The sequence below is a fragment of the Lissotriton helveticus genome, chromosome 3_1 (assembly GCF_964261635.1).
Source record: "Lissotriton helveticus chromosome 3_1, aLisHel1.1, whole genome shotgun sequence".
Classification (NCBI taxonomy): Eukaryota; Metazoa; Chordata; class Amphibia; order Caudata; family Salamandridae; genus Lissotriton; species Lissotriton helveticus.
The window spans coordinates 218,559,712-218,572,922 of NC_136061.1; the positions used below are offsets into that span (position 1 = coordinate 218,559,712).

Consider the following 13,211-nt stretch of genomic DNA (forward strand, 5'->3'; position numbering starts at 1 on the left):
CCCATACTTCCTTATTCCCAAAAAGGACGGTTCTCTACGACCAATATTGGACCTCAGACCCCTGAATCAATATATACTATCGGAGCACCTCCATATGATCACACTACAGCAAGTGCTCCTGTTGCTACAACAAGGAGATTTCCTAGCAACACTAGACCTCAAAGATGCGTATTTTCACATACCCATCCATCCAGCCCACAGAAAATATCTCAGGTTCACAATAGAAGGGCAACACTACCAATTCAAGGTTTTGCCCTTCGGGGTTACCACGGCTCCAAGAGTGTTTACAAAATGCTTAGCGACAGTTGCAGCACATCTCAGAAGGCAACACATCCATGTGTACCCTTATCTGGACGATTGGCTAATACAAGCAAAATCTTACCAACAGTGTGCAACACACACGTCTCAAACACTTCAGTTGCTACACAGCCTAGGGTTTTCAATCAACTACCCAAAATCGCATCTGCAACCATCCCACACACAACAATACCTGGGAGCCACTATAAATACCTCAGTGGCAAAGGCATATCCAAACCCAGCAAGGATAGCCAGCATACAGATACTCATTCTCAAATTCCTGCCACAACACTCTCTGCCAGCTCGAGTCTTTATGCAGCTCATAGGCATGATGGCCTCATGCATATTCATTGTCCCCCATGCCAGACTCCAGATGCGACCATTACAAGAATGCCTGGCACGGCAATGGAACCAGGCTCGAGGACAACTAAAGGACCTAGTGTTGGTAGACAGTCGCGCTCACAACTCTCTGCAGTGGTGGAACCCACAAAACCTTTCCATGGGGCGACTGTTCCAAGAGCCGGTTCCACAATGAGTACTAACAGCGGACGCATCACTGACAGGCTGGGGAGCCCATCTCCTTCAATACACAGTACAAAGGCTCTGGACAAAAAACAGAAAAAGCTGCATATCAACCAACTAGAGCTGCTAGCGATATTCCTAGCCCTAAAAGCATTTCAGAAATACTTGTACAGCAACACGGTGTTGATCCGGACGGACAACATGACGGCAATGTACTATATCCAGAAACAAGGAGGAACACACTCTCCATAGCTGTCCCATCTGGCACAAAGCATATGGAAGTGGGCGATCCCAAAAAACATTTTTCTCCTAGCAGAACACCTTCCAGGGAAGGACAATCAGATTGCCGACCTGCTCAGCAGGCACAGCCAGCAACTACACAAATGGGAGATTCACCCCCAAGTTCTCCAGCCATTCTTCAAAGAGTGGGGTCACCCAGAAATAGACCTGTTTGCCACAAAAGAAAACTCCAAATGCCAGTACTTTGCCGCCAGGTTCCCACATCCGTTGTCACAGAGCAATGCGATATGGATGAACTGGTCAGGCAGATTTGTGTATGCTTTTCCCCCAGCACCGCTGATCCCGCTGGTGGCACGCAAACTGCAGCAACACTCACTCATGCTAATCCTAGTTGATCCCACATGGGCGAGACAACCGTGGTACACAACGTTCCTAGAACTTTCAGTGGTTCCTCATCAACGACTGTGCCTTGCACCCCATCTTCTAACTCAGAACCATGGAGAAATAAGACACCCAGATCCCAATCAGATGAACCTAGCGATCTGGCTCATGAGGTCTTAGAGTTTGGATACCTTAACTTGCCCCCAGACTGCATAAACATCATTAGGGAGGCAAGACGACCAACCACACGAGCGTGCTATGCAGCTAAATGGAAGAGATTTGTTATTTACTGCAACAATAACCAAATCAACCCATTAGACGCTTCCATACAAAACATTATATGTAACCTGCTGCATCTACAAAGATGTAACTTAGCATACTCTTCTATATGACTACACCTCGCTGCTATAGCAGCATACCTTCAAAACGGGCAACACCTTTCACTGTTTAGAGTACCAGCAATCAAAGCCTTCATGGAGGGTTTGAAAAGGGTGATCCCTCCAAGACACCCCCTTCCCCAGTCTGGAATCCAAATATAGTGCTTACCAGACTTATGGGACCTCCTTTCGAACCTCTACACTCATGCGAACTACAATTCTTAACGTGGAAGGTTGCATTCTCAGTTGCCATTACCTCACTCAGAAGAGTGAGCGAATTACAAGCACTAACAATTCAAGAACCTTTCATGCAGGTACATGCCAACAGTGTGGTCCTTAGAACCAACCCTAAGTTCATGCCTAAAGTTGTATCCAATTTCCATATCAACCAATCAATAGAACTGCCAGTATTCTTTCAAAATCCACAGTCAGTAGCTGAGAGAGCCCTACACACATTAGATGTAAAAAGAGCTCTACTTTATTATGTGGACAGAACTAAATCATTTAGAAAAACAAAAAAACTATTTGTTGCTTTTGCACCACAACACAAAGGAAATCCTATTTCAAAGTCGGGAATAGCCAGGTAGATAGTTAAATGCATTAAAAAATGCTATCAAAAGGCAAAACGCATTTTAACCGTCCCCCCAAGAGCACACTCTAGAAGAAAAATGGGGGCATCCATGGCTTTCCTAGGAAATATTCCTCTTGAAGACATCTGTAAGGCAGCCACATGGACCACCATACACACTTTCACAAAACACTACTGCGTAGACGTGCAAGCAAAACAGCAAGCTGCTGTAGGCCAGGCTGTCCTCAAAACTCTTTTTCAAACTGCTGCAGCTGGCACAGGTAACCACCGCTAGAGGAGATACTGCTATACAGTCTATGCACAGATGTGAATTCAGCAGCCCACATGCCTCGAACGGAATATGCTACTTACCAGTATGCATCTGTTCTTGGCATGTAGGGCTGCTGACATTCATATCGCCCGCCCTCCTCCCCGGTGCCTGTAGCAGCTGCAGCATTATCTCTGGCATGGCCATCTCTTACTTTACTATCTCCATCTCTGCCACAATGGCGAAAAAGAAAATGAGGATGGAGAAGATGCCCATGCGCACTGTAGTCCAGGGGAGGAGTCACCTATCTCGTGATACTTCGAAGACTCTTCCAAGACAACAAAGTGCAATCATCCGGACCCAACACTAGGCGGCGATCTATGCACAGATATGAATGTCAGTAGCCCTACATGTCAAGAATAGATGCATACTGGTAAGTAGCATATTCCTTAGATCTGTTCGCCACTTACCATATTGCGCAATGTCCACAGTTCTACTTGCTGGAGTTTCCAAGGTTGCTGTCGCTCGGAGACTCTTTTCGTCTCAAGTGGAGGTCCAGCCTCCTGTATGCCTTTCCGCCATACTACTCCTGCCCAGAGATCTCAGGAAGATCAAGAACGACCGGCCACAAGCAATCCTCTTGTCTCCGGACTGGACATTGCGAGTCTGATATTCCAAGCTGTTTAGCATGGTTATGCTCCTCCGATCAGAGGATCTTCTGTCCCAGCAGCAGTGGAGGGTTCTCCACTCGAAACAGTCAACACTCTGCCTTCTTGCATGGAGATTGAGCAGCGACAGTTGAAAACTTTCAACCTTCCACCCGAAGCCTGTGATGTTAGCTTGGCAGCAAGGTGTCCCTTCACCAAGACAGTTTACGCCTGCTGTTGGACAAAATTTGTGGCATGGTGCACAGAAAGAAAAATATATCCCCTTTCTGCCCCCTTTCTCGGGTTCTCCTATTCATCCTTTCCCTTGCCAAGCAGGGTTCTGCTCTGGAACTCTTAAGGTCTATCTCTCCGCCATTTCCGCTTTGCTGCGGCTACCTGATCAGCCATCTCTCTTCAAATCCCCTATTGTACATATGTTTCTAAAAAGTTTACAACACTTGCTTCCACTTTCTCCTTTTGTTATGCCTTAGTGGGACCTCATTCTCATCCTCACGTTTCTTAGATGCCCTCTCCTTGATCCTCTACACAATTGTCCCCTTGGGCTCCTTACCATTAAGGTGGCCTTCCCGGTTGCGATAACATCTGCCCGGAGGGTCAGTGAGCTTCAGGTGTAGTCATCCAAGCCTCCTTACCTCACCATTTATCCTGACAAATTGGTGCGTCGCACAAGGACCACCTATCGTCCAAAAGTGGTCACTCCATTTTATGTAGACCAGTCACTCACCTTTCCTACTTTTTCCGCTCCTCCACATCCCTCCAAAGAAGAGAAGTGGCTCCACCGTCTGAACCCAAAAAGAGTGTTGCTGTTCTACCTTGACCGCACTTTTTGAAAAACAGGGGACCCCTACACTAATAGGTTTGCTATAGGTAGGGAAATAACAATTTTGAAAAAAACTTATAGCAAACAATAAATTAATACATGCCAAGACCTCTCACCCACACAATAGTGAATATAGCTATACACACTCATACGACCTTATAGATATATATATAGTGACAAAAAATTATATATTGATATACAAAGCCTTTTTTATTTCAAATAAATAATTGTTTGATCCTTTTGTTTGTCCTATATACACTTTACATATGGATGGTTGTTGTAGTGCAAAATTCAATTATACATAGTTTATAAAAATATACACAGATTATAAAACATGAAAACATAGACACATGTAACACAAAACCCAACAGTGGATCGGTCAGTATTCTATTGTGGTAGGCAAAAGCGGTGAATTTTGACTACGCGCGTTTCGGCATTCTGCCTTCATCAGGTGACCGTCATTCGCATATATACTCAACAGGACAACAAATTTTTGTTATATCGGTTTGTTGGTAGCGATGAAATATTTTATGGAGACCACATCTATTTTCTTTCCAGTAGATTTAAATCAGGTATTGCAACAAGTTCTTTTAATAGAAACGTAGAGAAACAGAAACACCTTAATCGGTTCTCGGAGGCCGGCAAATATATTCGATATAAATCAAAATAGTCCTCTTTTCTTAGCAGGATAGAAAGGGGAGGGTTTCCTTATTTCGTCATTATTTCAGAATTATGATGTGCATCATGTAGATAGGTGAGGAAACCATTCGTTTTACAAAAGGTTGTTCTCCAAAACCGGACCTCCCGACGGTGTGCTGATAGTTCCAGCACACAAGATTTCCAAGTGGACAACAAACTCCTTGTGGGATATGTCGGAGCGAAGAAGAGGCTGGCTGTTCAGAAAAGGAGCATCTCACAATGGCTCGTACTTTGTATTTCAATGTGATACGCATTAGGTAAAAAGCAACCAACTGAGGGTTTGCACACTCATTCAACCAGACCTAAAGCTGAAACAACTGTGGTAGATTGTGGAGTTCCGGCCCTGGACATCTGCCAGGCAGCAAAGTGGGCATCTCTGCATGTGTTTATCAAACACTACTGTCTGGACAGTCAGGTCGGTAGGAATGGGCTCTTTGCCCGTTCCGTGCTGCAGGACTTCCTTGTGTGAAATTAGTCCGCAGATCCACCACCAGGAAGGTATTGCTGGGGTATCTATTTAAAGGTAAGAAATCTGCGACTGGAAGTCTCTATCACATGAACAAGTTACTTACGTTGCTTTATCTGCTAAAGATTGCATCTAGCCCCAGATTCCTTATAGACCCACCCATCGTCCCCTCTCTGCGATCGGATTTGTAAGGACATGTCCTTCCCCTATCGAGGGCCCTAGTTTTCCACACCAGTGGTCCATGTACATCGTGGCTCCACACTTCTGTCATGGGAAGTCACAATGTTACTGACTTCACGCACCTAGTTAGTAAACATCACTTTCGGTGATTACACCGCCACGTGGACCAACTACCGGCGTGCAGTCTTACTACTTAAGAAAAAATGCATGGATCCAGTCTAACGCCCGGGGATAGTTAAGGATTCTGTGGTAAGATAGTCTCTACCAGATAAGGTGTTACCGGAAGGTAAGTAACTTGTTCTTATGCATGTTCGCTTTAAAAAATCAAATCAGCTGTATATTTTGCTTGCACTTCAGGTGCCCAGTTAGATGGTTATTTATTTCCTGTTTCCTTGCTAAAGTTGCTGTTACAAAGTGTTTGTGACATTGTAGCTGGCTGCAGTTTGAGTGATTCGTTGGGTGACTACTTTAAAAAAAAAAGTAATGATAAAATAAAAGGCACAACTAAAAGGATAGTGTATTTTTTGCTAGTAAAACATCACATGAGTGAATGTTTTTTAAGTGTAGCACTTTAATGCAGTCCTGTGACCACAATTATGTGGTAATCTTTTCTCCTTTTTATTGTTTAAGAAGAAAAAAAAAGAAGAAAAACAAATTAATAATTGGACCAGCATAAGAAGGCTACAGCTGTTGGCTTTGTCAGTCCTTGTTTTAATGTGTGTTCAGTTAGTTTAAGGCTAAAGATGAAAGAGCTCAAGCGTTGCCTATGAATAGCATATTCACATAAATAACGTTTTTGTGTCACTATACTTGCTTTTCCTATTGGTTACATCAGACATGTAATTTCTGTTGACCTGGTACTTAGTGGTACTTCCGTGTTCCGTCCATATTTAGTTAGATCAGCCTTGAAATAGTCAGAAGAAATAGTTTTTCCTATTCATGCCCACTGATTTGTACAGGATTATATAAAAGAAACCTCAATATTTTGCCGGAGATTGAAAAATCTCAATGATAAAAGAAAAATAATTCTAGTTGTTTTAAACCTTTGCCTATATTTGTAGTAGTGTGAATTTGGAAGCGTGGTAAGAAATGATTTCCCTTAAATGCATCAAGAACAACGTTCTTTGTCTTATCTATATGTCATATCTATTAATGCAAGCTCTTCCAGGGGACTCCCTTGGAGCTAGTATTTATAATGTATTATTGGGGTAAATTTTGCCCCTGTGTGCTTATAGAGCAGTGTCTTGAACTTGGCATGAAGTAAAATTGCAAGACTGCAAAGTAACACTACTTTTTTATTTGCCTTTGATTATTCTCTTAAGATACGAATCTGGAGACCATGTAGCTGTATATCCTACCAACGATGCAGCGCTGGTAAATAAGTTGGGTGAAATCCTGGGAGCAGACCTTGACACTGTCCTATCCTTGAACAACTTGGACGGTGAGAGCTTTGCTGTAATGCTGAGACTCAAATGTTGTGGGAAACTGTTTGCAGCATTAACAATCGCACTAGATTAACTTGCTGCAAGCCATGTTTTACTTATTTATAAAAATTAACTGTACTGACCTAGTCTACTGCAAATGTTGTACTTGATATGTTTAATGGTGATCTTGCAGTTTCGTATCAGTGCCTAGAGAATGTCCCAGTCACTCCCTGCCAGAGATTAGAAAGCTCCCTAAAAGTTGAATCCTTCTGTTGTCCATACCTGGACTCAACCCCGGTTACCTGTTTAAGGAATACTTCAATGAAACAAATGCTTGTTTCCCTATTTTATTTTTATTTGTAGCAGAATGCTTCACAGACTAATTGTCATCTAGATGCAATGCTTCAAATGAATAAGATTACTGGAAGCTGTTAGTGTGAAAAAGTACATAAGAGCCCTTCTGAATGACTTGGTTCGTCGATTGTTAAATCCCCAGTGGCAAGGTATCCCAGACCTTAGGTCCCATCATCGTAATTGACATTGGAGGGTACTTTCTAGTTTGCTAGATACCTGGTGGCAAGATTGTGATTACATAAAAAAAAAAAAACTGGAGTTTATACTCTGCAGGTAGTGGATGAAGGAATCGCCTCAGAATGAAATCATAATCACATTTTTTTGTTAGGATAAGTCAAGAGGACTACAGAATCTTGTGCCACATGCGGCTATTAAAGCTGCCAATGTAGTAGCCCTATATAAAGGACATTTACATAGACTATGGAGGAACTCACCTGAAACAAAGTACTAGTCAAGTCAAGTCAAAAGGTTTATTGCATAATTAATTAAAATCATTACAATTCCCACATATTAATGTTATGATACAAAAAAATGCTTACTAAAAAGATTAGACTCTTCCTTTGTTAAAATGATGTAACACAGTTTTTAAAAGGGGTTTCTTCCGGGGAAACTCCCACCGGCATTGGGAGGTCAAAGTGTTATGGCATGTTTGTGCAAGGATTACCAGTCATTGGGATCAGGGCAGCGTTAATTAACCCACTTCTTTCACCGTGTCCTTGTTCCACAAGACTCAGGCATTTTTTCACTTCTGCCAGTAATTTTATTCCCCGGCATGCCAAGATAATTGAGCTCCCTCCCAGCCAACAAGTTACCGCTTGCCTGCAGGTGCGGATTTTTAACTTGTTGCAGATCTGTTTTAGTAAACGACGACGTTGTTCCAGGAGAGCCGGACAGACGCACAAAAAGTGAGCTAGTGATTCAGTTTTGTAGCCACAAAGTCTGCAACTCTCGGTCTGGTGATTACCTTTCCAGGATGGTACTAAGTCCTTCGAATGTGCATACTCATCCTATAGGCTGTAAAGGCTCTTTTTATGTGCACATTGAAGTGAGAGGTTAAGTATGCATGCGGTCGTCCAGCTTTGAAGGAGTTAATTATGGTCCAACCATGTCGCCGCTTGAGAAGTAACGCTTTGTCTTCTTGGAAAGATTTCATCCTTGCTGCCTTGTTGGCTAATCTACTTATGGTTGCTTTATCCGTCACAGACTCCCATGCTCCTTCCAGCCACAGCTCTATTACGCAGGTTTTCAAATGTTTCCCCCAAGGGCACAGGGTTCCCTTCACTCCTTGATTTTTTATGGCTTCCCAGTTTAACCAATCCATTGAATCCGGATCTGCAGATCTTAACTTGTGACACAGTTTTATGAAGCCGCTCATGCTCCTATATTTCTGGTTTTGCAGACCGAATTCCAGCCTTACTTGCGGGGCTGAAGCACTCTTTGGAAGATTAAAAACTGCTTTATAGATTTTGGTTTGAAGCTCATTTAATAGGTCTATTTCCTTGCCACACCAGGTGACGAGACCGTAAGACAATGATGGTAAGATTTGTGCTGACATGACCTTCAAGAGGTGATTGTAGTTCGGGCAATTCATTTTTGTTTTTAGCAACCGGTATGCAAAGATTAGACTTTGAGCTTTTGCGCGTATTGCAGTTATGTGCTCCGTTTGTTTTGCTCCTTGGGATATTGTTACTCCGAGGTATTTATACGAACCTTGTTCGTTCACCTTCGTCCGTTGAACGTCCATGTGTAACTAAGTTTTTTGGGGTCTACTAAACGGACCACTTTGGTTTTTTTCTTTAAGTCCAGACCTTCTTGTCTTAAGTACACTGATAAGATGTTTAGTGCTCTTTGTAGACCAACTGGGGTTTTGCTCAGCAGGACTATGTCATCTGCGTATTGCAGACAGGGAATTCGCCGGTTTGCCAATGAAGGAGGGTGCACTTCATCTGTGTCCAGCACTATTGCGAGGTCGGAAAGGAAAAGGTTAAAAAGGGTGGGCGCTAAAACACAGCCTTGTTTTAGGCCTTGGTAGGTTGGTATGTTCTTAGTTGTGTAAGCTCCATTTCCCAATTGAACCTTTGCCCATGTATCTTCGTGCAAAACATTTATTGCCTGTATTAATGTTGTTGGCGTCCCCCAAAGCTGCAATTTACCCCATAGACGATCTCGGTTAACTGTCGAAGGCAGATTTGATGTCAACAAAACAGGCGTATAATCGTGCGCCCTTTACTGCTGTTCTGTCCGTTAATAGTGACAGGCAAGTTAAGTTGGTAATTGTCCCCATGTTCCGCCTAAATCTTGTCTGGAACCAGGGGATTCTGTGAGATTCCTCGATCCAGTCTTGCAGCTTTAGGAGGATACAAGAGGCGTAGAGTTTTGCTTCAACGTCTATCAGCGATATGAGTCTGTAATTTGTTGGGTTGCCATGGTCGCCATGTTTAAATATTGGATGTATCACATTTCCCTTCCATGATGCAGGTACATGTGTGTCATGATAGATTTGGTTAAACAGTGGCGTTAGGATTTCTGCCCAGAATTCCGGGTCATGTTTAAAGATGGCGTTGGGCAGTCCATTCGGGCCTGGTGCTCCTTCAGCCTTTAGCCTTGTGATGATTTTACAGAGTTCCCCTCTAATTTTAATTCTGGGACTGTCATCTCCTCTTTTGAGTAATCCTTTATCACCGGTCCTACTGTACCTGTGTTGTGAGTTCCCAACTGGCCATTCTCTACTGTATTTGTTACCCGTGTGTAGTTTGGGAGGCCCGCTGTTGTTATACTGTAAAGGGATTGCACATGTTGAGACCAAGAGTCGGCTCCTACTCCCGCTTCCTGGTAGAGCTTATGTCCTTTATTTAGGTCGTTAATGATGCCCCAAAATTCTCGACTGTTGGGGTGTTTTCCTGCACTTAGCAATCTATGCCATAGCTTCTCCTTGTAGGCAGATTTTGCGATGTTTAGAGACTTCCTATAAGCGCTTCTGGCTTCTGTCAGATCCCCTTTGTTGATTTGTAACCCCAGTTTTTTTTGCCGCGCTAAAACTCGGACCGCGTTTGCTACCCTCCTTTTTTTTTATTCTTAATTCGTTGGAAAACCAGGGCTCCTTTTTAAGGGCAGACTTACTTGGTACACCTGAAGTTGCTGGAAATTTGTAAAGAAGGTCCAGGACTAATAGCTCCCAATTTTTTACCAGATCCTCCTTTTTTTGCAGCCCTAACTCGGATTTGCGAGCTGTTGCGGCGAGCTGGATCTTTTCCAGCATTTCTCCTCGCCATTTTAGTTTCTTTAAATTAAATTTAGAGGCTTGGTGGAGCAGACTTGATATTTTTGGTGCCACGTTGAGCGCAGTGTTTCTGGAAGTTATTTGGGGGAAGTGGTCGCTTTCTGACCGTTGGACGATTTTAAAGGTCTCAATGTCTGGAATTAAGTCGTCACTTACCATTGTGTAGTCTTTTGTTGAGTGGACCCTTCCACTCAGGTATGTAATACCTGCCGGCCTATCCCCCGTCGTTTTGCCGTTTAAAATCGTCAGACCCAGGACTTTTGGATCAAAGGCTAACCTGAGGCCTCCTTCGGGCTGTCGCATGATTCCTTTTGCCCTGTCTTTACCGATAAGATCACTGTTGAAGTCCCCTGAGATTAGTAGTGGACATCTTAGGTAGGTTTTTTGCATCGTTTTAATCAGCGACGTCAGGCGCATTTGTTTTTCTTGTTGTAACTTCCGATCCGGGTGTATATAGACATTGAAAATTATGATTTGCCACTGTTTGGGCCCAGCTGACATGGATTCAGTGATTCTGGTCACTTGTACCCAGTTGAGGCCTACATCCAGTGTTTGTGATGACCAGTTGAATTTTTGAGTGATGTGAGTTGATAAACCACCCCGGGGGTGCCCAAAGTTTGAATGTCGGGATGTGGTGGGTCTTAAAGCCTGGTATAACACTTGGTGCTAATTTCCATGTCTCCTGGATCAGGATTATGTCATGGTTGGAGAAAAAGAATTGTGTTTCGTGGTCCAGCTCCATATCTTGGAATCCATGTACGTTCCATGTGCATACTGAGATTTTTGTTGAGATTATTTTGGCACTCTGCGTTTCCTCCCTCCTACATGGAGACGATAAGAAATGTTTCTCTGTGTTAGGGTCCCTTTTTACACAGGAACATTGGGACCCAGGACCAATCTGCTTTGTCCTGATCGTGCTGCCTCATTGGTTGGTTGGAATCTATCGAGATAACCCCTTCCGCTACACTTGCAGTGGCTGGAGAGGTAGCACGTGCTCCTAATAGACAGGAGAACGGAGGACGTTTTTTTCCGTTACCCTTTGATTCGTTGTAGGAGTTTATTTGTAGCGGAAATGAATATCTTGGGCTTGTGTTTCTTACAAGCGAGATTCCCCATGTTTCGAAGTGATCTTTTGTGGAGAATATCTGGTCAGCGATGGCTTTTGAGGCCCACGTTGTAACGGTGACTTCAGATTCTGTATGATGGAGGTTTCTTTTAAATTCAACTGTCAGAAGGTCCTGTGATGTTATCTCATTTAGCTCCTCTATTTCCTGGAATAATTTTAGCAGGTTGCCTCGGTTTAAGAAGTCCTGAGGCACCTTTGATGGATATTCCGGGATAAATGTTAGATTGTGGAGTGTCGTTTCGGAATGATGAAGGATTTCTTTGGAATCATTAAGCTTTTAGGCTTCGTAATTTCATTGAGTTTGGGGATTGTAGAGGTGGGGTCTCGCTCCCGGACCGTATTAGCTGACGATGTCAGATTAGTTGGATTTTGGTTTGGACCTGGATTGTGATGCCCCTTTGAAAAAGAGTTTTGCCGAGTTTGTAGTAGGGCACAGGTGCGCTGCTTTTCCGAAACGGTAACGCACATGCGAGTAGGTACAGTTTTTAGCTGTGGTCCTTGAGTTTCTCCTGACTTTTTATTTTGGGGGGTTTCCGGGGTAAGGTTTCTGATTTTTTTCAACTTAATTGAGAGGGTGTCTTACCTCCCGCAAAATATCCATCAGAATTACAGGCAGACTTGCTAGTTTTTCAATTATTGAGCCACAACCGCAGCAAAGCTGTTGTTTATTAATCTCTGATTGGGCCTCTAGTTTCCCCTGATTTTTTAATAGTGAGGTAAGTGCGTCTATTTTTGAGTTTAAGCCCGCTATGTGGCCTGCCACTAGAGTGATAAGGTCGATTTGCACCTCCATTTTATTCGATTGAAGGTTCAGAACTTTTATGGCTTGATCTAAAGAGCTTAGTAATGTCTTGGTCCAGATAGTCGACTGATCTCCTTGAGTCTTATTTGTAACTTTCGTGTCAATGTCCATCGAGCTGCCTGAAGAGATGGTTATTGGTGCAGTTTGATTTACGTAGGGGTCGTTTATTGTCATATTGTCACTGTCATTTATGGTAAGGTTTTGCTGATTTCTTTTTTCTACTGGCCCTCGGGGCGTAGACATCGCCAGACCTAGACTCGGGTGTAGATTTTTCGGACTTGGCTCAGATCGTAATGCTCTGCCTTGAGTTTCTAGGTACATTGATATCCTTTCCGTCAGTTCTTCCAATTCAGAATCGTTTGATAAAAACAATGGTTTGTGCCATGGATCACTATCGCACGGGGATTCAGCGTGTAAGTTGTCCTGACTTGTTGAACCCTCCTTGGGTCTTGTCGGACCTTTAGGATCATTTACTTCCACCACATTGGTAAGTGTTGTACTGTCAGTTGTTTTCCGGCTGTAGTCCTTTGAGGTGGCGTCCGTCAAGGTGTGGTTTTGAGCTTCTGAATGGTTGAATTCCCCTGCGTGGGGGTTTAGATGGTGTACTTGTGCGGTAATTGTCAGTGTGCTTCCCTTGGGTGAGGGACCCTTGGATTGTGTACAGGGATTTGGCCCGTCGCTCATGCTTGACTTGTTTTTGTCCAGAGAGGGTAGAACGTTGATTGGGGAAATTGGGTTT

General features: G+C 43.4%; 1 protein-coding gene across 3 annotated transcripts in view; it reads left to right on the plus strand.

The window, feature by feature from the left end:
• POR (cytochrome p450 oxidoreductase) overlaps positions 1 to 13,211 on the plus strand; it is a 479,949-nt gene that overhangs the window by 412,643 nt on the left and 54,095 nt on the right. For all 3 annotated transcript variants that reach the window (XM_078679631.1, XM_078679630.1, XM_078679632.1), the window contains one exon: positions 6,809 to 6,927. In XM_078679631.1, coding sequence (XP_078535757.1) covers positions 6,809 to 6,927 — 119 coding nt within the window. The remainder of the gene's footprint in view (positions 1 to 6,808; positions 6,928 to 13,211) is intronic.